The sequence below is a fragment of the Athene cunicularia genome, assembly GCF_003259725.1.
Source record: "Athene cunicularia isolate RWA chromosome 3 unlocalized genomic scaffold, athCun1 chr3_part1, whole genome shotgun sequence".
Taxonomy (NCBI): Eukaryota; Metazoa; Chordata; class Aves; order Strigiformes; family Strigidae; genus Athene; species Athene cunicularia.
Window position 1 is genome coordinate 58115634 of NW_020799097.1, and position 23159 is coordinate 58138792.

Below are 23159 nucleotides of genomic sequence, written 5' to 3' on the forward strand. Positions count from 1 at the left end.
TCTGGTGTGCTTCTGGGCAGCAGGGAGGAGGAAGGGACGTAGGAGAATTGATGTATTTGTATCCCGTGGTGTGATTCTTTTTCCTCAGTCAAACAGTTAGAAATGAAGGTAAATATTAGCTTAATAGATGTAATATATTTTTTTAATTGACAGAACTTCTCATATAGGAGTTGTAAAGAGTTTATTGATGGGCCTTCTTGATCACTGATGTGGCTTTTCTTCAGTAAGCCGTTAAAAAGGGTTGATAAGATTTTTGTATTCCTTCCTTTAATTTTCAAATAGTCACACAAGGCCAGTTGCATTTGTAAGAATTATGTTGCTGATCTCATGTACTAGTATTTTGTGAGGCCCTTGAGTTTATATTCTAAAACATTAATTTTAAATTTGGACAGTTATCTCCCTCCAATAGGATGACTGAGCAAGTGTCTTTACCTCTGAAGGATTAGTTGCTTGCTGTGTGTGATTTAATGCTTTTGTAGTGGGGAAAAAAGTACCCATTACATTTGTACAAAGTTGTAAAACTTGTAAGCAGTGCACGTTACCAGTGCTAAGTTAGGTGAATTTATTGGTGATTTGAGCACAGGCAAATGACATGTTTTAAAAGGAGGTTGCAAACCAAAGATTTTCAGGATGAGGGGCCTTATTAACTCTGAAAAATTACTAGGGATACTTGATGCGCATATTTACTTGAGCATAAACTTTCAGAACATCACTTTGTAGAAAGAAAAAAAAAAGTTTAGGTACTTGGAAGTTTTATGCAAGGGAGTAATGGTAATTACAGTATGACTGCTGCTGAACCACTGTGTCCAAGCCTGGTGTTCATAATTGTAGGGAGAAGTGGTGCTAGAGGGACCATAGGAATGGCCATGCTGTTTCAGACCAGGGCCTTTTTAGTGCAGCATTTGTTCTCCTACAAAAGCCACACTTGGATGTCTGGGGAAGATTAAGAACACAGTGAATTTTGTAAAATTATCTGCACTAATGTTCACTCATCCTCTTGTGATTTTCAGCTGTTGGGGATCTTATGAGATGCTTCTAGCTTGTGCATTTAGAGAGTGTTCTTCTATATGCATACCTTGTCTCTCCCTGAGCCTGTGCAGATTTCTATGATATCTTTTGGTAAAGAGTGCGCAGGTTTGCTACCAATTGCATGAAGAACAGTCTTTCTCCTGCTGGCTTTGTTTGGTGGCCACAGGTTCTTGTAGAAGAAACTAACAGTCAAACCCTACTCACTTTCTTCAAGCCTCCTATGATTTTTTTTTTTAATTATTATTATTATTGTTCTCTACAAAATATCCCATTCCATTATTTCCTTTTCAGGAGAACTTCTGCATTTCTTACATGGAGGCTGTTTCATGGCTTTACTTGTCCTTGTAATCCTTCTCTGAACCTCCAGAACCCAGCACCAGGGGATATTTTTGCCCTTAACTCAGGTTCTCTGAACTGATATACTGTGAGCTGTGTTTAGCACAACCCAGGGAGGAAGCTAATTTTTGGGGACTAGAAGGAGTTGTGAGACACTCTTTTAGTTATAACTGTTCTTGAGGGAGAAAAACCCAGAACCTTATCTTAAATTACTTGTGTAAGTAATTGAAATATCATAGCAAAGAGTTTTGGCAGGCTGAATGGGTTAGGAGATGGAGAAAAACAAGTGGCGATTAAATATTAGGGATACCTTTATAACAGTGGCAGTAGTTACTGAGTCAGAAAACTTACAAGGGTTACAGTAGAATTTCCATTGAAATTTTAATTTTCCATAGAATTTTCACTGGGGAAAAAACATGAGGATTTGATATTTTCTAAAAATTGTATTCTACTACAACAGTTACTCAAAGTAACATTCAAAATAGATGTGGTCTGTTCTACAAAAGTCAGATCAGGGAATGATATGACTGGCTTTCAGTCAGCTAAAACTGATCTCATTGCTGAAAGAAGCAGATGTGTTTCAAAGGGCTGTTTTCCCAGGGCCTGAATTTTCAGGAAAGAGTGAGCACTTACATTCTTAATTATATTTAAATGCAGATGCACTTAACATCTCTGAAAAGTGTCCCCTGGAGGAAGGGAGGAAAGCTGTGGAGCAATTGGTCACAAAGCACACTGCGAGGCTGTGGCAGGTATACGTGTGCAGGAGGGGAAAGGGAAGCATGTTAGGAGAATTAATGAAGAGAGTTGTCATATTTCTCATGGGGATAATGAAGGGAAATATGTGTGTGTGGTTAGCAAGTCCTCCATTTCCATGATCTACTGGCTCATCCTGTTTGGGGTAGTCTGAACTTCCCCAGGTCGTGCCAGCTGCCTGTTGGGTCTTGTGCTTGCTGGGTGCTGGTGCCCTGTGAAGTTAGTCTGCATGCCTGCAGGGGAGGTGCAGCTCGTTGAAGGTGATTTTGGGAGAAAGAGTTGGACTCTTAAGAGGTTTTTCCCTTCAGTGTTTCCTGGGAGGGCTGTTGACCAGGCAGACCGCATCCTTTGCCTCTTCTCCCACCCATGCTTCCAGGACCGGTGCACAGAGTGCCTGCAAAGCGCTCCTCTGCACCATGCAGGTACATCTGTGTCATAGTCTGTATCCCCTGCTCACTGACTCCCTTTAGCTCTCTGGGGATCTGTGTGCACAGTGAAGAGGCAAAATAGTCTCTTTGTAGTTTCAGACGTAATGTCACCAAAACGGGATAAAAGAACTTATCGACGCCAATTTGTTGTAGATAAGCAGACGCTCCTTTATTAACGGCCGGGTGTGCAGGGGAGTCGTCTCGCCAACAACGCACACCTAACTCATGTAGTGTGCTGATTATGTTGGATACAGTAATACATATTAATCAAGTTCTCATACATAAACGTGCTAATTCCTGTAAGTCATTTTCATATTCCCACCTCTTTCTGGTCATGCCCGCTTGAGTCCTGAAATGAGTCAGGGGGCTGCTTTTGCGACCACCACGTACTACTGACCTAAAAGAAAGACCCTCCAATGCCCTTGACTCAAGGGCTTTGGCTCACATTGCAATTTTTACATGCTTCGAGGCCCTTTCACAATACAGCTTTTAAAACATCTAGTCTCCAGGACTATAAATCATCCTTACTAAACAATCTAACAATGGTACCTTGTCTAGCAACATAGCTGGTTGGATGGTTACTTTAAACTAAACACAACATCTCTGTGACTACTTAGATCATTATACCACTATCTTCTATAAAACCTGCTATTTTTGTGATATTCCATTTAATTGATTACTCCTAATCATTCCTTATCAAAATCTCCAAAAATCATCAATTCAAATTAATAACAAATCAGTAACGATAAGGTTTATATTTGTAAGATTTTTATCTCTTTAAGGCAGCAATATTCATAAACCACGTACATGAGAAGCAAGAGATAGTGTATTTGGAATCATATTGCACATCTTTTGGCCTCCAAGCAGAGACGTGAGGGAGTCATTCTCAGAGAGTCTACATATCCTGCCTGCTATCCTCAAGGCAGGCTTTTAATTTCTCTTCAAGTTCCCATACCATGCTTGAAGTACACTTGGAAGTTAACCTAAATGCTCTGAAAAGCATAACTCCTTCCACCTGCATTTAAATAATAAAACAAAGTTAAGGGAGATCTCTTATTTTGTAACACTCTTGCTTCCAGCTTTCCACACTGATGCTTCATCATGTCTCCTCAGTCTGTCATGATGTCTGTAATACAACTCGTCGCATCGGGCTTGGGATCAGTAGCATGTATAAACTGAGTTGCTCTTTTCTATGGCTCTTGAGGAGCTGTGTGATGAAGTGCTGGCAGTCAGCAACACATCAGATGTTGATGTCACCTCCATAGATGAAAATAGGGCATGTGTCCCATATCTTTAGAGTCTTTGTGATTTTTGTCTACATTTTTAACTTATGACCTTATAATCACCAACCAGTAGACAAGGCAGTACAGCATGTGACTTGAAGAGATGTCCTGGTCGCCTTCCCAGGCAAGCTGCTGTGTGTTCAAGCAGCGAAATGAATGAGGGAAAACAGCATGTGTACTGTTAACAGTTTTCTAAAACACGTGTCGTCTTTTGTGATGCCTAAGTATTCCTTCCTTCAGTTCTGCTCTGTTAACAGGCTGATTTTCCTCACTCTCTATTGTCTTTGAGTTCCTGATGTAGTGGACAGTCAGAAATTTTCTGGTGGTGCTTTTGTGATAGGTGCATTCAGGTACTGACAGTTACATGAATGGGATTCACAGGTAGTGCTGTCTGTCAGACCACAGAAAGACCTGTGGGCAGCTTCTTTTCCACCCATATCCGAAATGCTTCTGATCCTACTTACACCCAAAGTAGGTAAAAATTCGCTGAACCTTCTTTTTCTGCATGCCCCTATCTCTTGAAATAATGACCAACTCTTTTTACCTCCACCTTTTAAGAAATCTGGAACTAGCTCTGATTGTCACCATGTCCGTCCCAGGATAAGCAGTTCAAGCCAATCTATGGTGTCCACACTGCTGTTAAAAGAGGACATGCTGCCCATCCTCCTCTTGAGCCCAGCTGGGTGGTTCAAGTCCTCGTCTTCAGCCATCACCAGCCAAGAGAGTCAGGAGCTGCTTTCCCTAGGCTGGCATCTAGTGACCTTGGTCAGGGTGAGGCTGGTGGCAGGATCTCGTGGAAGAAGGTGGTTGGTGGAGTTGCCCCTCTTCACAACTGCTTCATCGTAGGTTTCTTTAAGCTGCTTCTGGAGCTGTGCCCATATCCAATAATGCTCCAGAGGGACTAATGTGTGTGTTTGGTCTGTTTTCGAGGGGAGCTGTACAAAGTCACGTGCTTGTAGCTGTCAAGGTAAATTCCTTGAAAAAATCAGTTAGATGTGTGAAAGGGTTGATTTTTAAGCATTGCTTAGTCTGAGAAGTGTATCTGGTATTTTTTCTATTTAAAAAAAACCCCAAACAACCCAACCCAAAAAAACCCCCATACAAACAAAAAAAGCTTCAAACAATGTGCAGTTTAAAGTATATGTTGGGGATTTTTAGTGTTTCCTGATGGAAGTCTTTGCTTTTTCTCATTCTCACCATTTTGTTTCTTAATTTAACCTGAATGAACTCCATCCAGCAGAGGCCTGAGAAAGGCAGGGTGAACGCTTTCCTTCCTGTACCTGGATTTTCTTCAGTAACTGAAAACAGGATGTAGAACTTGCGTAAGAATGGGGTTCCTGACCACACAGTTAGATACCAAGTATCTGAACAGCTCAGCTGGGCAAGTAACAGACAATAAGAATGACCTTCTCTGTCTGATCTAAGGATACGTGTGGCTTTCTTCTTGTGGTTCCCAGTAATGCAGAATATTTCCATAGTGCGTTCAGATTGACATACTGCAGCTATGCTGTGCAGTTTGAACCAGTGTCTATGTTGGTAGCACAAACACTGGCATGGAGTACATCTGCAGGTGACCAACTTAGCCAGAAAAGCTCTTTCCCATGCAGTGAATAATGGGGGAAAATGGTATCCAAGGGAGCACTTAACCAGATACTTTATTACTGTCTCTATCAAACTGAAAATGTAAAGGTTTCCCCCCCTGCTTTTAAAGAGAAACAGGGAAAGTAATTTGTTCTATTTTTTTTTTCTCATGCAATTCACCTGCCTGTTTTTTGGGGTATAGATGCCTGTGGTCACTGTTGCAGTATGGTAAGACAGCTAAGACCCTACTGGCTGATAAATCTGGCAAAGCACAAAATTAGTTTTGTCCTGCAGCTCCACCTGGCTTTATCAGAGCACCTAAGAGGGCCTTTCTTCTTACACAAACACACAGGGAGAGCAGGATATTTTAGAGGTAGACTGTCAAACGCAAGGATCTTGGGGTAGATTGAATGGTTTGAACTAGAAACCGGAAGAAGTAATGATGGATGGTATGAACAGCTTCTAATCCTGAGTCTGTGCATTTATTTTATATGAGTAAAACTGAACTCTGGATGGGGACAAGATTTCTGGATGCTGAGTCTGATTTATCTTACAGAAGTCAGTATTTCTGTGGAAGGTTGACTTAACATTGTGCATTTGTATAATGCTAACCATGCTAGTGGTGAGCTAAGCCATGCTGTTGCCAAACAGTCTGGAGGATGTAATAATACAGTTCTGGGGTTCTTGCTGTGTACCCAGCAAGGTGGCAGCAGCCCATGCTGAAGTTTCTAGTTTCTATTGCTGCATGTTAGCTTTGGCTGTTATTCACACTTCTTAGGTTGAAGATAGCATGTGTACCTGCACATTGTGTAATTACTTCCCTGATAGCTGTAGACCTCATGGATGGTAGCTATTTAATCTGCTCTTAGGTGGTAAATATCCATTGTTTTGAGGCTGTCTTTTATGTGACTGATAAATGTGGCTCATAAACTTTTGCTCTGAAGCAAAAGCACTTAACTGAAGATGTGGCATTTGGCTGCTGACTATGGTTAATCTGAGGTGATGTTGATGTGAAGTAGGACTTTGATCTGACTTGTGGATAGCTCAGGTGAACCAACGTGCTCCCAAGTCCATTTTAAGTAGGCTGTTGAAGGTTAGTGAAATAGGAGTGGGGAGAGACAGTTATTAGTGGTAAATGCAGAGTAGGTCAGAAAGAGTCCACAGTTTTGATGACACCATGAAGTAGTAACCCAGAGCTCGTGGAAACAAGCTTCCATCACAGAAATGATGGTGATAACTTCCCATTGTTACAGGCCTATCAGTATTTCACTGCAGCTATCCAGGGCCGGAATAAATACGTGGTTACAAGTACTTCCACAGTAAGTATAGTTAGATCATGTATACAAAATGCAGGACAGCATCTGGAGTTTTCTGTGGATTTCCTTTTGAATGTCACACTTAAAGCTTTGTGTAACAAGATCTCCTTTTGTTTCACCACTGCTTTGTCTATATATGCAGGAGTGTGCAGGAGGACACCTGGCTGTGTAAAGGAAGGCGAAAATTAACGTGTGCTTTTGTATCCAGACAGCGTCTGTGGGAACCAAAGACAACCTTCAGAAAAAGAACTGTGATCACATATATCAAACATAAGACTGACAATGAAGAGAGAAAACAATTAATTGTCCTTTTCTAAAGGAAAGAATAGAGTTAGGACCTAGATCTACCACTTCAGCTCTGATGGGGCTGTATTTTTTCCGACACTCCTACTCCTCTCCATTCCCATCCCCTTATTCTCTCCCTGCCCCATCCCTCCCTTCCCTCTCTCATCCTCAGTGCTGACAACCAAGCTTGGTTAAATGCCACCTTGTCCTGGGAGGATTTGGCAGGTTGCGATGGAGTGAGAGTTTAGCAGATTGGTGTAGGATGAGCAGAAACTAAAGCTAGTAAACTACCGTGTTAAAGCATAATCCCAAAAATTAAGGTCCCCAGAAGTAAGGAACTGGAAACTTTTTATACAATAATATGGATAGATTCAAATTGTTTGCTGTTACATTTTGAAATAGTGTTGCTCAGACTAAAGCTTCACATGTTAATATGATTCATGGTGATGAGCACTCTATAAAATGTGTGGAAAGGTAATAGGAACAAGATTAACTCTGCTGTTTGGATTTAGAACTTGTAATTCCATGATGCTTTTATTACTGGTTTATTCATGGTACTAGAGGAGCTGCTTGTACCTTGGATCTTATTCTCTGCTATAGTAACAGTCATATAATTCCTTAGAGATAGTAATTGTTGTTTAATTCCTCATAGAGGCTAAACTGGTCAAACTCCATTTTAAAACTAATAAAGGCTTCCTTACATCTTAGGTCCGTTACTCCTCCTTACTGCTCTCCTGTCAGCCAACTTACTTGTTGCTAGAACTTACTGATTTTATGCCATCTGAATCTTTCTGGTGGTCTCTTGCAATCTTTAAGAGTAATAAATAGGCTTCATATGTCTAAAATGGTTTCCTTTTTAAAATTTATTCCTTAAAGTGGCCTAGGCTAGATTTAGGCTACGTCCATATGTCTGGTGACTATAGTTTTCTTTAGGCAGTAGTTTCAAAGTACATGTGCTAGTACTATGTGCTAGTACTTAGTGCTATGAAGAGCTTGATGTTCCATAGTGTGAATTAACACTGCTACTGAACAGGGAGACCTTGTGCCTCCTTCTCCTGCTCAGAACTGCAGTTTTTTCCCTTCCTCTGAACTGGCACTGGCATTTATCTCACCACAAGGTAAGATGAGTTAATTCACTAGACCAACAAAGAAAACAATTGAGATAATTGATTACTTTAATCAGTTGAGTAGTCTCGCTGTGGAATCAGATGAGAGCTAGAGTCCAAGGTGGAAAGAGAACAGCTCTTCTCCTCTTAGGAGCTAATAATTTGGATTATGAAGAGTTCAGAGCTTGAGCTCTAAATGTGCCCTAACTTAAGAGCCGTTCATATTTTTTTCCCTGTTCTCTGACGCATTCTTCTTTTGTATAAGGAAAATTACCCAGTTTAGTTTTTTAATTCCTGTACCACTTTCATTTCTGCCTTTCATTTGTATAACTGTCGTGAACAAACATAAATTTGGGAATGATATATCTCCTACAAATTTAAAAATACTAACCTGATTTATAATAGGAAGTAAAACTACCTCTGCAGTGAAGTTCTTTGCTCAGCTGCTATTGTACAGTCTTGGACAAGTCACAGAGGCCTACAGATGTACAGCTTGTGTTGAACTTTCAAGTGTCTGAGTAGCCCCTTTTGGTTTTGACTGTATTCTTTAGCTGTGTTTGGTGTTTTGACAAATGCTTTCTACTATTATATGTCAGTATGAACTGTCAATTCCAATAAATTAAGGAATAAGGCCTCAATGCCCTAGTGTAAAATCTTCAAGAGGAATGCAGTTACTTCAGAGCCCTAAATTGCTCTTGGAAAACCTGACCCAGGCACTTAGGCAAATCCTACCCAGAATGAAGCAGTGCCTGGTATCTCAATATCAGTTACAGCTCCTCCAAGACCAAAGCCACATGTGGTTTAATAATGCAGTTAACAGCTGTTAGGTTTTTTGCTCAGTCTCGATATGTATTTCACGCTTGTGCAGGGAGGTGTTTGGTTGTGTCTGCAAAAACTTTGCTTACAGAAGCTATCCAGTTGCATCCTGGGGACTTAGTTTAAAACTTGTATGAAGTGTTCCCCAAAATGTGAGTAGCAGAAATGAGATTGTTTTCTCTTACCTGTTTTCTTTTTGCATCTTGAAACATGAACCGCACTCTCATTTGGAGAGATGCTTAGGATTACATTTCTGTGCATTACATTCCCTAGGGACATAAAAAATTATTTCTTGAAATCTAACCAGCTGTTTAAAAACAGTCTCAGCATGTTACTGTTCTGCCTTAAACCCAAAAGGCAATGTGATCTTTGTTTTGATCCACAGACAGCTGAAGATGATGTTTGCTCATGCACCCAGTCTATCTCAGAGAGGCTTAGGGCACAAACCATTTGTACCACATAGGGCGTCTTCCCCAGCACAAAAGAAAAGCATGTGTAACCAGTTTACTTAAGGGTAAAGAAAGACAGATACGATCACTGCAGCTGGGAGCTATTCTCCTGTCCAGCTGATACATATTTTATCTCGTTTCTAATGTGTATTTAACAGCAAAGCCTGGTCTTTGTCAGACCTGGAAAGCGTGTTCATAGTCCCACAGACTTATCTGACTTTTCCACATATACTCACTGCTCTATCAGAAACCTCTAAGCTCTCACAATAGCCTTGTCTTGCATGTTTTTGGCTACAAGGACCTCTCCACCCCCTATATTCATGTTCTCTCCTTCATTCTTCCTCATGACTCCAAATAATTCGGATTACAAATGGGCTGCTTTGCACCTGGAAAAAGGTGGGAGAGAGCTCCCTGGGAGTCACCAGGTTAAGTTCTACAGGAGTGGGAGGCATAGGCTGTCCTGTCCATCAGCATCCCTGTTAGCAGAGGATTGGTTGCGCAGTCTCCATCAACAAGGCATGTGCAGCTAGAATGGCTTTCTCTACATGCTTGCTGCACTTTGACAAGCATCACCATGACCTATTTCTTAAGTACCGGTCTCTACCCACAGAAGTATGTCTTGTTTTCTGTCTGATAAGAGGTTATCGCTTGATTTGAATACTTCCTGTGTCTTCAGACAGCACCTAGAGCAAATGCCAGGAACCTTCTGCTTCTGCCTTTACTAGCCATCCTCTGTACATCTCTGCTCACAACACTGCTCATCCTCTTCTTTAAACTTCCCTTCTGACCGTAGCATTTAATATAAAGTGTCATCTAGTTGTCACCCCTCTTCAGTGCTTCTTTCTGGGTGCCCAGCAACATGCCACTTCAGCAATACTCTAGTTTGAGTAAATATCAACTGCTGTGCTGTATTTTTTTCCAGCTGAGATTTAGAGTTAAAGCACTGGGCTGTTGGCTGCATCTCACTGTTTCTTTACGATAATGTGTCAAATTTTCCTCTTGACAGTTGGAGTGCATGAACTGCCTCCTTCTGAAATTGAGTGGTGGGGTGTGTTTGGTTTGTTTTTTTTTCCCTTCTCCTAAACCTCAGTGATCTTTTAAATTAGACCTTTCATCCTCTCACTTTTCAAGCAGATCCTCACAAAGGAAACTTTGAACGCAGTGACATGCGTCTTGCCATCTTAAATGAGAGCTGCTTAGCTGCCTGGAGCTTGGCACTCTTGGTGAGCGCTCATCTTATTTGCGCTGTCTCCTGCTCAGTGTCTACCTTGTTCAAGTGCCAGCAAAAAAAGTGGCAGTGATGCTGCTCTGGACAATGTCTCCTTTCAAGGCTCTTGTTGAGAGGAGGCCCTTCGTCCTCACTTAGCTGAAGGGCTTTCTGGGTGTGCATGTCCCCTTGCCTAAAAATACCCCATTGCCCAAGGACGGGTGCTGTCTGTCCTCCAGCCCTGTGCACAGCTGCAGGGAAAGGATGGCAGTGGGTCCTCTGATGCTTTGACTGTGGGGGGAAGGGTTGCTTCATGTTTTAGTGCAGCATATTCAGGTGGTAATAAATGGTTAAACATGTAATGTGTAGCATCGCTTCATGCCTCTGCATAGGAGCTAAAGCCATGTTTTGGAGAAGGAGGAGTAAATAAAGAGGGAATTTAAGTTCCTAGGAAATATTTGCAGTTTTTCATATAGAAGCTGCAATATATGAATATTGCATGAATATCAATAGACAAATTCTTATTTAAATGTGCCTTAAAATACTTTCTCCATTTATAGCAGAAGGAGTTACTACCATTTTTACATCAGTTCTTTGAACTGCTTGTCATTTTTGTTGGGGCCCTGTATTTTCTGGTGATCTCTTTATTCCTTTGAAAGACTTGCTTTGAAAACAACTAGTGGAGAATCACAATCACTTTTTATTGAGAACATACGAGAGTTGTTCAAGGTATAGATATTTTGGTATCGTGTGCCTGAATTTGTATTGATCAGGGAATTGCTATTCTCCTATGACAGGAGAAGTTTCACTAATGAAGGAGCGCAAGTGTGGTCGTGATGGGTGACAGCTGCCTTTTTGCTTCAAGTGATTTCAGCAGTAGAGGAGGAGGAAGCCAAAGGATAATATGATTCAGTAGAGGTAAAATATGCAGAAGGAAAGGTGAGGGTTTGGCAGGAGACTGTGAGAAGAGTGGGAAGCAGAACAGAAAACCAGATACCTGAGATAGTGGGATGTGGGGTTTTTTTTTGTTTGGTTTGGTTTTTTTTTTTCTTCTCCTCTTTTATCATGGTAGCAGACCACTACCCAAATCTGAGCAGGAAATGTTTCTAACTTGCTGCCTTTTCCTCAGGGAGATGGGTCTGATCAGATGGCAAAAAACTCCTTTATATGGATGTGCACCCCAGCTGCTGCAGCTGGCTAAAGGAGGGAATGGGGCTGGGATAACGCCTCTTTCTAGAAGGCTGCTGTGGCCTCTGGGAAGTACTGTAATGTTAGACTGAGTGGAGGGTGTCCCAAAACAGGTATCTAGCCCCTGTGGTGGTGGGGTTCACCTGCACCTGACAGGAGGTGAAAGAAAGACTTTTTATTTAAAGGTAGTAATTTTAATGTGAATGCTGTTCATTTCACTTTGAGAGCTATCAAAAGAGCCATAAAGGTGCTTGTGGAGACACAATTAAATCATCCTATACACAAGTCTGCACGTAACAGCATTGCTGGAAGTTATTAAAATGTCAGTCTAGAAAGCAGAAAGGCAAAAAATTGTTCAGATAAACTGATTTGTCTTCCTCTTTCCCCCTCTAGCAGCCCAAGCAGGACTTTCATATTCTTGAGGTCTATGTGTGTCTCTAGAAGGACTTAAGTGATACTTATTGTACTCTATCTCTGTCAAGATAGTAGGTATCAGGCCTCATTCATTGATAAAGGAACTACCTCAGGAAGCCTTGTTTGCTTAATATCTAATCAGTACGCTGATTAGAAGTGATAACTGTTCTCCCCTGAATTTATTGCTGCCTTCAAGTTTTCACTCCTTGGTCCTGGTGCTTGGCTAATCTGTAGTGATACAGTTTTATTTCTTCTAACAAATCCTTCATAGAGATGTAGGACTGGACTATCCTAAAACAGCAGTGATGTACTCAGCAATGAGGAAAAATATGGCTACTATAGTTTTAAGGAAACCCTCATTATGTCATTGCACAAATTAATGTTTTTTTCGCATCTTAAAATTTGCATTTGATTTTCCTTCTTCCATCTCAGAAAGGATGCAGTAGGTGAAGAACTAATGAGAAGGACAGCCTGTGTGATCAGAGAAATCACACAGAGAAATCAAAGAAATCAGAGAAAGTCTAAAGCATGATCGTATGTCAACATGAAAAAGTGAAATAACTAAGGGAAGGTGTTGGAAATCTGTGACATCATGAATGGTATGCAGAAGGTGAATGAGGACTATTTATTTTTTCACCCTTAACATTAATTTGGATGCTCAGTGAAATTAATCGAGTATAAAGTGTAAGAAAGGAGGCACTACTTTGTGTAACACATCATGGTGCTGTGGGGTTCACTGGCATAGGACAGGTGTGGAGGTCTTGAGGGGACTGGGCAGTTGTGGATGCTGCTTCTCTACCTTGGGAAATCCATGATTTCTAGAAGCCAAGTGGGCTAGTGAGGGGAAAAATTTCTCTATTTACATGCTGCCTAAGTGTTTGGTAAGACAGAGATTAATGAGTAAAATGGACTTTTGGTCCAAGTATACCACTGCATCTATTCTCGCAGGCTACTGAGTTTGTTTACCCAGTGTGGGAAGTGGTCAGTCCTTTGGCCCCTTGTTTACTTCGTCATTCCTGCTAGCATTACCAGATGTCAGCTTAACTGATGGCTCAGGAACTGTCTGGCAGGTTCAGCTGTCGGAGCCAGCACTGCAAGACCTCACACTGATTTCAGCCGGCAGCAGGTTAGTCTGTAATGATGGTGGTGATGGTATCGTCTTTCAGTGGCACATTGTATGTCAGAGTGTGAGCAGCCCAGGATTCTCTTGATGCTTCTTGACCTATTCTATCTACTTATACAGCTGTTTACATAGCTGCAGAGGTATAATTCTCCTATCATGTCAAGGTCTTTTGGATGATAAACTAATTGACCTCTTTGTCATATTCCTTCCTAATTGTTTTCTAGATTATTCCCAGGTAACTCTTTTTTTAAAGTTTCCTATAGCACTGCAAAATGAAATATGAACAGTCTGTTAGAAAACTGAGTTAGGTATAAATATATCAATAAGGGCAGAAAAATTTCCATTCTAGACCTTTCCATTTTCAGTAGGCCTGTATTTTTTTGCCTGTTCTCACTTGGCATTCTTCTTTGCATTGCTCATTAATTTTACTATTTTTGCATAATTCTTATTTTACATGTTTCCTGAAATCAGAAGGGTTCAGTCCACCCACTCTGCCCTTTTCCTAAAAATGCAGTGTGATCAAATTTGCATTAACACCTAGTCAGCTCTCGGGGTTGTACGATCCTATCTTCAGTGTACGTGCAGTGCAGGAAAACTTGGGAGGCAGAACCGTGAATCACTTCACCACTAAGTAAATGTCCAAGTTCAAAAGTAGCATTTATTTTAAAGCCTGTGGAGAGGTGCAGCTCTTCCATCTAGCTCTGTCTGAGAGAAATGTGGTTACTGAGGAGTCCATCACGCCTGTGTGTGCTCGGCGTGCCTTTGGGACTACTACTAGAGGTAGCTGCCTTCACATCATGTCAGAAAACATTCGGCTTTCTGAAGGAGAAATGAGAAACAATAAGGGAACTGGAGAAATAGTATATTGTGTTTTACTTACTTTGCCAGGCTTTCCACCCCCTTCACTAACCATTCATGTAGAGTGTAATTTGTGACCTTGGCCTTGCTATGTGTACAGTAAGTGGGGCTAGCAGTGCCTGACAGATTTAATGGATTCGTTGGAACTTTTTTCTCTGAAGGTCTGAATTTTTTAATTTATGATTTTAAACCTTTATATGTACAATTTAAAAACATAGACTAGTTAAGACTTTCCACTAGTCAAATTAATATGACGTAATTTAGAATCACCGAAGCCTGGCAAGTAGCTATTCTACTACAAGACAGTTTCCATAACCCCTTTGTGGGATTTAAAAAAAAAAAAGGGGGAGGAAGAAAAAACTAAAAAAGTATCCAAACAAGAGAGTTTGATTTCAGAAGACAGGTGGGTTCACAGATTGTGACTGCTTCTTCTAGCTGTAGCTAAACAGGCAATACAACATACATCCTTCATATAGGTATGGAAAAAAACGACCAAGCCATCTAATTGTTGGGCTTATTTAGGATTTATTAACCCTTATTGGCAAAAAGAGGACTGTGTTGTGTTTAGTTTAAACTTGGCTTGCTTTCTGACCTTTTTTTCTGTTTTACTTGTTTGTACAGTTTCAGGTTTTCAACTATGGGTGAGTATCTAGCTCACTCCTCTGTATTGCACCATGGTTGTGTTGGGGACCCTAAAAAACTAACAGACCAACAGTCCTGTCAGTGAAGAACTAGAGAATATTATACGTCTCCTTGCAACACAGTACTTCAGGTTATAACTTTACACTGGCGAATAACTTTTAATCTACAAACTTTGCAGCCATTGCACTTAGAAGGACCTGAAAAAGAATCTATTTTACAGAAGGAGAGAGGGGAACATCCTTTTCCAGATAGAAAGCTGTAGAGGAGAAAGTTGTCTGTATTGCCAGAGTATTTTGTGGTGGTGTTGTGACGTAGTGGCATAGTGGTTGCTGTCATGGTCATCTCACAGGCACAATCCCACCTTCCAAAGACAAAGCTTTGAAATGAAAATGTTTAGCTAATACCAAGCATTGCAAGCTCTGCAGAGAAACTGCTTTTACTGTGTATTGTTATTCCTCCCATTCACACACAGACTTAAACTTTCTCACATTCAGCAGGTACAAAATCTCTCCTTCTCTCTCTACATCTCTCTGGGCTACTTTATTTTTATTCCTACCCCCCACCCCAAGGTCTTACAGATGCACATCTAGTTAGTAGAAATTGTTCCCAACTGTTGCCTACTTTGTGTGCTGTTTCAGAGCTAAGTGAGAGTTAGTATATCTGAAAACTTGTCTGCTTTTTCCAGATAGACCAAATGATTTATTGGAAGATGAAGTCTACCTATAAACCTTTCTTGTCTTTCTCCAGTAATGGGTCGCAGGCAGCTTAGGTCATTTGCCTGCATGGGTATCATACATAGTTCTAGTGATTCTGGAGTAATTGAAATGGTATCTCCTGAGTAGCACAAAATAGTGTGAACTCATTCATTGTTAATTGGGGGAGTTTCTTCAGGCATGATTGTGTGTATATCAGCAGTTTTACATAAATAATGGATTAAGGAAGCATCCATTATTTGCCATGTCTCTGTCATATTGGTGTTGTGTTTCTGATAGTTTTAATATTGTGCCCTCCTAATGTTGTCATTACCCATTTTTCCACCTATAGACTGCTTTGACTTTAATCAGAGGAAGGTGGTGTGATAATGGTAGAAATGCAGATGGTCGGAAAAAGGCAGTAAGAATGCTAATTTAAACAGTTTTACTGTGGATCTTCAGTCTCGGAGATGAAATGTTCAAGATCATTGAGTGATGCTCTGTTCCAAAATGCTATCAGGGAAAAGCCAGCATTGTTCTGATCTTCCTCTTCCTAGCTCTGCCCTTCATGCCATGTGTACTATCTGCATGTACTTAAATTGTGTGTGTTTAGTCCCTGCATGCTTTCCACCTCTGTCCGTTTGTGGAAAAAGTGGCGTTGCTGTCTGCTGTATTGCGAACCATGGTGTTTCTCTTGAGTGCATCCCTGGCACGTAATGGGTGGGGTATGCCTGCAGTAACGCCTGGACGTATGTTCAGGGATCTTGTGAGCCTCTGTTCACTGAAGGAGATTGTCTCTGACCGTGCAGCCTCTGGAAGACACTGAGGCAGCCCCCAGCATTAACCTCGCTGTGGAAATGGGCCAACAGAAGGGTCAGGTACAGCACGCTTCTGGGCCCCTCCTCTCTTGTGTACATTACAGTGGAGCAGGAGAGTCCTTGCCCTTCTTTCTACTATCTGCCTCTTGCTGTCTGGAAATAGCAAAGGTTGCAGCAGAGCCTGAATGCAAGCCAGACGCCCTGCACTGCCATTCCCCACCCTTTCCTCCCTGATCTCCCTCCAGAGCTGCCAGCTTGGACTGTGTGAACAGTCCCCCCAGGAGGGCAGCATCTCCCCGCTCCTGGCCCCAGCTGCTGGTTTTGCTGGGCCCAGCCCTGCCTTGCCTTCTCGCCTCTCTCTGTCTTGGCTGGACTGTGGCACTGTGCCGGAGGCAGCAGGACCTTTTCGAGGAGCCAGGGGCGAGCAGGTTGGACGAGCTGGGCAGCCATGCACAGCCTCTCTGCTCCCAGACCCCACTCCTGGAGCTGGGGCTGCGCGCTGGCCTCACCACCCCCAGGTACGAGGGCCCGGGCTCTGGGTGTGGAGGGTGAAGCCCTGTGGGGCTGGGGCTGGCTGGGCAGCTGGCAGCCTCCCTGATCCTTGGCTTCACTCACCCTCTGCCATGGTAAGTGTTGGAAATAGCTACCCTGCTCATGCTGCTGAGAGCTCACCCGTGCCTTTCGGGTCCTGCAAGGGTTTCTGCAAGTGCAATGAGTTTTGAGTACTGCAGCTAAATGGCAGATGTTTTCTGAACAACCTTTGTGCTTTCTGATGCTTGACTATATACTGCATGTTATGCATGTTTTGCAGGACTCCTGGCATACTTTTACCTTCAGAGTTTAAAATAGTATTTAAATCTGACATGCTGGTGGTGAAGTGGTGATTAACCAGCATTTGTTGTGGTCATACTGATGTATCAGTGTGTGTGTTCATCTGCTGGTTTCTACCTCAGCCTTGAGAGCAGTTTATCACACACAATGCTTGTATCCAACAGCTGAATTGTGTAGGAATTGGAGGAAAACATGGGAGCAGTTCTATATTGATATGGTATCATGTATACATTACTCCTGTAGTGTTCCTGAATGATTACTAAACCTGCTGTACTTGAAGTTTTGCTTGCCTTGTAATGCAGTTTTAAGGCCTAATAGATATTTTTGATGTGGCCTCTTGTTCCTGTTCACAGCTGCAATTTGCACATCCTGTAGATCTCTTTCAAAATGTGTTGATAGGCAAACATCTGGAAGGTCAATTACTTGATTATTTTTTTTTCTTTTTAGATGACAATCAAAACAAAACCAATGAAAAGAAAGAGAAAAAAATGGTTTCTCAGAAACCCCATGGTACCATAGAATACACTGTAAGTATTGGTACATGACTGGTACATGATTTGTTCATGACTGCTTTTTAAAAGTGGAGCTGTTGAGATTGAAAGGAAGCCAGTGACACAAAGCTGAAAGCACTAAGTGGATACTGGCTGCAGTTTGTACCTATCTCAATAGGGATTGCTCCAAATATTGTTGGGTGGGGAGAGCTAGGCTCATGTCCTGAACCACTTCTCAACCCAGGTCTTCTGCCTCTTCTCACAGCTGCCACTCCTATTTTTAATTCTGCACCATGGCTCTTTAATGGAGCAATTAGTTTCGTTATTCTGAAAAATACTTCCATTCCGCAGTTGCTTAGGTCATCAAGTGGTTGGCCTATGCTTGATCCTGAGATGATGTGAGACCTCTTTCTCTAAGCTGGAGCAGGGTAGCAGTGTACTGCCACAGCAGCTCAGAGGACTACTTCTGCCCAGAAAGTCTGTGTGTGAGCCGGCCAGGTCCCTGAACGGGGGCTGCACCCCACGCCCACAGTCACGCTGCATGATGGAAAGGCGAGTGCCCCAGTGCTGCGTCTGCTGAAGCTGTAATGAACTTTCCAGTGTGTGTGCTTTCCCCACTTGCCAGACCAGTTCTAAATATGGTAGTGCTGCTTTAAAGCTTTGTGAAAAGAACAAGCACATCTGTAACACCTCTCTTTTATTTTCTGTATACTATGAGAGAATTTTTTTTCTTTTTATTGGTACTGGCCGATTATCACATAAGCTATTAAACAGAGGGTGTGTTGAGATCATCAAATCTATTTCCTGCAAACAGTCTGTTAGATGGCTTTAGTTCAGCTGGTGTGCTGAATGTGTTCACTATGGTATCTTAAGCTTCAACTCTTTCTTCAGGCTGGAAATCAGGACACCATAAACAGCATAGCATTAAAGTTTAACATCACACCAAACAAGCTTGTGGAGCTCAATAAGCTTTTCACGCAGACGATTGTGCCAGGCCAGGTAAATATTTTATGTTTTTTTTATAACTTAAACCTGATTATTTACTACGTATGTAAAAGCTTTTTACTACTTTAACATATCTTTTAGGTACTTGGATACAAGGATAATGGACAATAATTTAAATCCCTCAAAGGAGAACTCACTAGATACTTATGTGGAGTTGGGGGCATAGCTTTGAAATTGCCATATCTGACTTCTGTTATTTATTTGCTGTCACTAAAGCTTAAAGATGACTCTGAAGCTTAAGAGGCTAATGTAGCTGTTGTAAGAGTTGAATTCTTGGGAAGCCTAGATAAATGCTGTATATAATATTTTCAAGAATTAAAGAGCTAGATACAGTAATTGAAATAACTCTTTGCCATTATGTTGGGGATGAGTCAGTCTCCTGTAAGACGAGAAATAATTGGAGATTAACAGGTTTTGGGAGAGTCAAATAATGGAAATGCAAATGTGAAGAAACACATCTGGTTCATGAAGAGCAGATCTCTACTGCCTCACAGACATGAAGAGATAGAAGTGTCCTGATTGCAGATGGGGAAACTGAGACACAAGGAGATGGTGTAACTTGCCTAAGAATATCCAGCAGACAAAAGCTGGGATAATGAAAATTATTTCATTTTTCTGAACACTTTTAGTTTTAAACTAAACTGTGAATACTTTTTAAACTTTAGAAGTATCTTCCTTTGCTCAACAAATTACTCTGTTTTTATTTGGGGTGGAGTGCTGTACTGCAATTTTAATAGTGCTGTACTAAAAATTTGGGATGTTCATTTTGAGAGAATTAAAATTCAAACAAAGCATGATGTTTTTATATAGGCTTGCATTAGTATAAGGTGTTTTTTCTTATAAATGTAGATCTGGAATTTTAGCATCATGTACATGTAAAGAATATTTTCTTAAATTTGGAGATGCAAGTATGTTTTTGGAAACAGACAACTTAGTGAAGTGTTGTTATAAACTTCTAGCACTGAGAATTTCCCCCATCTTCAGCAGTGGCTTTCTCTTTGGACCAGAGTTTGATGTTAGAAGTTAATGACTACTAATAGTCATTTTACAGTTACTTGTTTTGTATTTGCGGCAGTTGCAAGACACCTAGGATTGTAAATTTGAGGAGAAAAAGGACGTTCTCATTCTGTGGCAGATGTTTCATTTTCTTGCCTGTGGTGCAAAACAAAATGTAGAGCAAGATCCTGTACTTAATCAGATCTGCATGTGCCCTGCCATCACCATCTATGAAGAAGACCTCTAGAATAAGTAATTGTTAAGGAGTGCATTGCAATCACAAGTGATCAATATTGGTTTGTCTTTCTAGCAGAACATAGTATTGATAGCGAATAACTTTTAAGCTTGTGTCTTCTTTTGACATACGTATTTGTATGTAGATTCTCTTTGTGCCAGAAACCAGTGCTGTGAGGCTGTCTTCTTTCAGTCCTGGTGCTCCTGTATCTCCTTCATCATCAGATGCCGAATATGATAAACTCCCTGTAAGTCAAATATTGGTTCACTGGCCTTAAAGTAATTTCTGATTCTGAAGCTGAGATTCAAGGCTGTGTAAATGGCAGTTTTTTGAATTTACAGTTCAGACCTCATGTCTAGTGTATTCAGTAACATTAATTTTATTTTGTTGTACTACAAAATTTACCATCTCTTTAAAATATTCCAAATTCAGGGAATTCTGTCTGAGCAGAGAAACCCAGTGCAGGTTCAGTTGGGTCCAGAGTCTATTAAAGCAATTGAAAATGCTGTGGTGTATAGTTTTTAAAGAATAGGAAGTTAAATATGAAAAATTTAGTGTATCACCCTGGAGATTTTTATGCTGCCCTGCAGTCCAGAGCCTTGATCCTGCATTGAAATCCTTCAGCCAGAAGCTGTTAGTTTAGTCTGAGCTGTCAGTTTCTTTCTAGTTAAGTGTATTATGGCGGTACCCATATATAGACATGTCTTACATAGACAAGACTGCTGGATTTAATCTTTGTGAAAGGCCTTGGCATAGCTGATCTTTCATTTTCCTTAGAAGGGTGATGGGCCATGATGATGTTACATAGTAGTTTTAGGGAGTTTAGCTGTCCACCTGCTGATGTTAAAGCAATTAGACATTTCAAATCCATAACTAATGAAAAGTAAAGTGGAGAGAACCCTGGAGTGAGTAAATGTGTTTAACCTTAGTCTTACACCTCTGTGCCACCTATATGGGGAATCACACCAGTGCACTGTGTGCAGAGGTCTTCAGGGCTGTGAGGGGGCAGGACTGGCCCACTCTTAATGAGAGTACCTCATTGAAATTTCTTGCTTGTCATTTGTATGGAGGTTTTGTAAGGTTACAAGGTTTTTCTTCCATACAGGATACAGTGGGAAGCGTACATACATATGTACATAAATACATACATGACCACCACTTCTCTTCCTTAAGCAAAAAGAAAATAGTTGTTTGAACCTTGCCTTTTAGTTGCCCAAAATCTAAAAGTACATGATTCTGCTCTGCACTGAACTTATTTTTTTTAAGGATGCTGATTTGGCAAGAAAGGCCTTCAAACCAGTTGAGAGAGTTCTGTCCTCTACTTCAGAAGAGGATGAGCCTGTGGTTGTCAAATTTTTAAAAATGAATTGTCGTTACTTCACAGATGGTAAGGTAGGTGGAACCTGGCTTTTGGGCATTGTCTGAGATTCTTTAAAAGCAAAATCTATTTGGATAAGTGAGAGATGAATACTGGGAGAGTCAAATGTGCTTCATGTTTGCAAAGAATGTTAATGTCCTGGTGGCTTTAACTATCAGTGCTGTGTTTGTTGGTACTGTGGTAATATGTTGTATCATTTTGTTCTTTCAGTTGTTTAATCTATAACGATAATTGCTTTATGAAAGAATAGCTTTTCTAACCATCTTCATTCCCTTACCATGTCATAACAGAATTACCTGTTTAAGAGTGTACTGCTAGATACACAGAGAAAACTGCACTTTAGAGTTAGAACATTTCAGGATTAGTTGTCAAGTTCGACCAAGTTGTGAAACAGCTTTATAAAATGAGCACATACCTATCTATTTCATTTATGACTAAGCTAAATTTTAACTGTTTCCAGAGCAGTGTTTCCAAATATGCCTGTGTCACTTCTGCACTTGCTAATGAATGTCATGCAAACCCTAATAAAAAGATAAATATTGCATGATACAACCTTTTCTTTCTTTTTCTTGGAAGCGTTCTTGTAACATATGTGCTCCCACTGAGACTGCACCCTAAATTTTACAGCATCTGTTCTAGAAGAGAAGGCAAAAAGATTGGAAAGTATTTTAATCCTCTTTTCTTCTCAAGGTTGCAAGACACTGTCGTCTTGAACTGTGTAGTTTGATGTATCTACTCTTGTTGACTCTGGTTTCAGTTAGATGTCTGCATGTTTCAGTTTTGAAGTTCTCTGGAATTTATAACACTGGAGATGTTAACCATTGTAATTTAAAAGTATGTTTTCCCTTTGTGTTGACTTTTGTAAGATGGATGTGTTTACACCTAGAATTTTTGGCTTCTTTTCACATTGAGTGAATGTAGACTGTATTTAACCACTTTGCAATTTTTCAGTCTGCTATTTTGTAGAAAGTACTAGATGGCTACTTGATGGCTCGCATGTAAATTAGGGCAATACTGTTGCTTTGTTATGTGATGCTGGCTAGATGCAGTGGGTACAGATTGCCAATTTTATCGCTGCAGGTCTGAAAAAGTAATTTGCAGTCACAAGTGAAAGTGGGATGGCTTCTTTGCCAGTGTAGCTAAAATCCCTTGTTGCCTTGCTTCCTGCAGTGGGTAGGTAGGAAGTACAGCCTACTGATGTATTTCTGGCTAACTAGAGTTACGTACCTGTGGGAGAAGCTTCTGCACTTGATTTTGATTCTTTCATCCAGACACACACCAGGCATGTGTATGTGAGTCATGCAGGAGAAACATTTGGGAAATAAATGCAGACTTTGCTTTACAAGGGAACAGGCACACATGTACTCACTTGCCAGTGCCAAGCCATCAGTTTAGCATCTCTCTGATTAAAAAAAACCCAAACCAAAACAAAGACCCAACAAAATAAACAAAACAAGCTTGTGGTCCTTTACCTGCCTATTTGTTAGCCTTCTGGCTTGTTTTGAAGATGACCTTGGATAATTTAATAGTATCAACAGTATAGGTAATTTCTGTTGATTTGTGGCTCCTGTTTGTCAGGTGTCATGATTTAAGCACAGCTTCTGAGCTGATCTGGTGAATTTTGTAGCTCATCTGGAAGAAAGGGTGCAGGAGCAAGACATTGGAAATCTTTGTAAACCTTGTAAAATCATCAAGTTGCCAGGGATTGGATGCTGAATAATGGCTCGTGCAGCCTCTTGTGAATCCGTGGCTAGAGCACATTCTGAAGAGTTAATTAAATGTGTCTTCTAGAGCTGTGCAAAATATGCTTGGATCGAGGTCGAGGAGAAGCATTTTGCATGTACCTCTGGGAGAGTAGATCAAGGGGACCTATATGTGGCTTAGCATAGTAACCTTGAC

General features: G+C 40.9%; 1 protein-coding gene across 4 annotated transcripts in view; it reads left to right on the forward strand.

The window, feature by feature from the left end:
- NCOA7 (nuclear receptor coactivator 7) overlaps nucleotides 1-23159 on the forward strand; it is a 100903-nt gene that overhangs the window by 54088 nt on the left and 23656 nt on the right. For all 4 annotated transcript variants that reach the window (XM_026846302.1, XM_026846301.1, XM_026846304.1 and 1 more), the window contains exons 4-7: nucleotides 17603-17682; nucleotides 18538-18645; nucleotides 20028-20129; nucleotides 21149-21274. In XM_026846302.1, the coding sequence (XP_026702103.1) occupies nucleotides 17603-17682; nucleotides 18538-18645; nucleotides 20028-20129; nucleotides 21149-21274 (416 nt within the window). The remainder of the gene's footprint in view (nucleotides 1-17602; nucleotides 17683-18537; nucleotides 18646-20027; nucleotides 20130-21148; nucleotides 21275-23159) is intronic.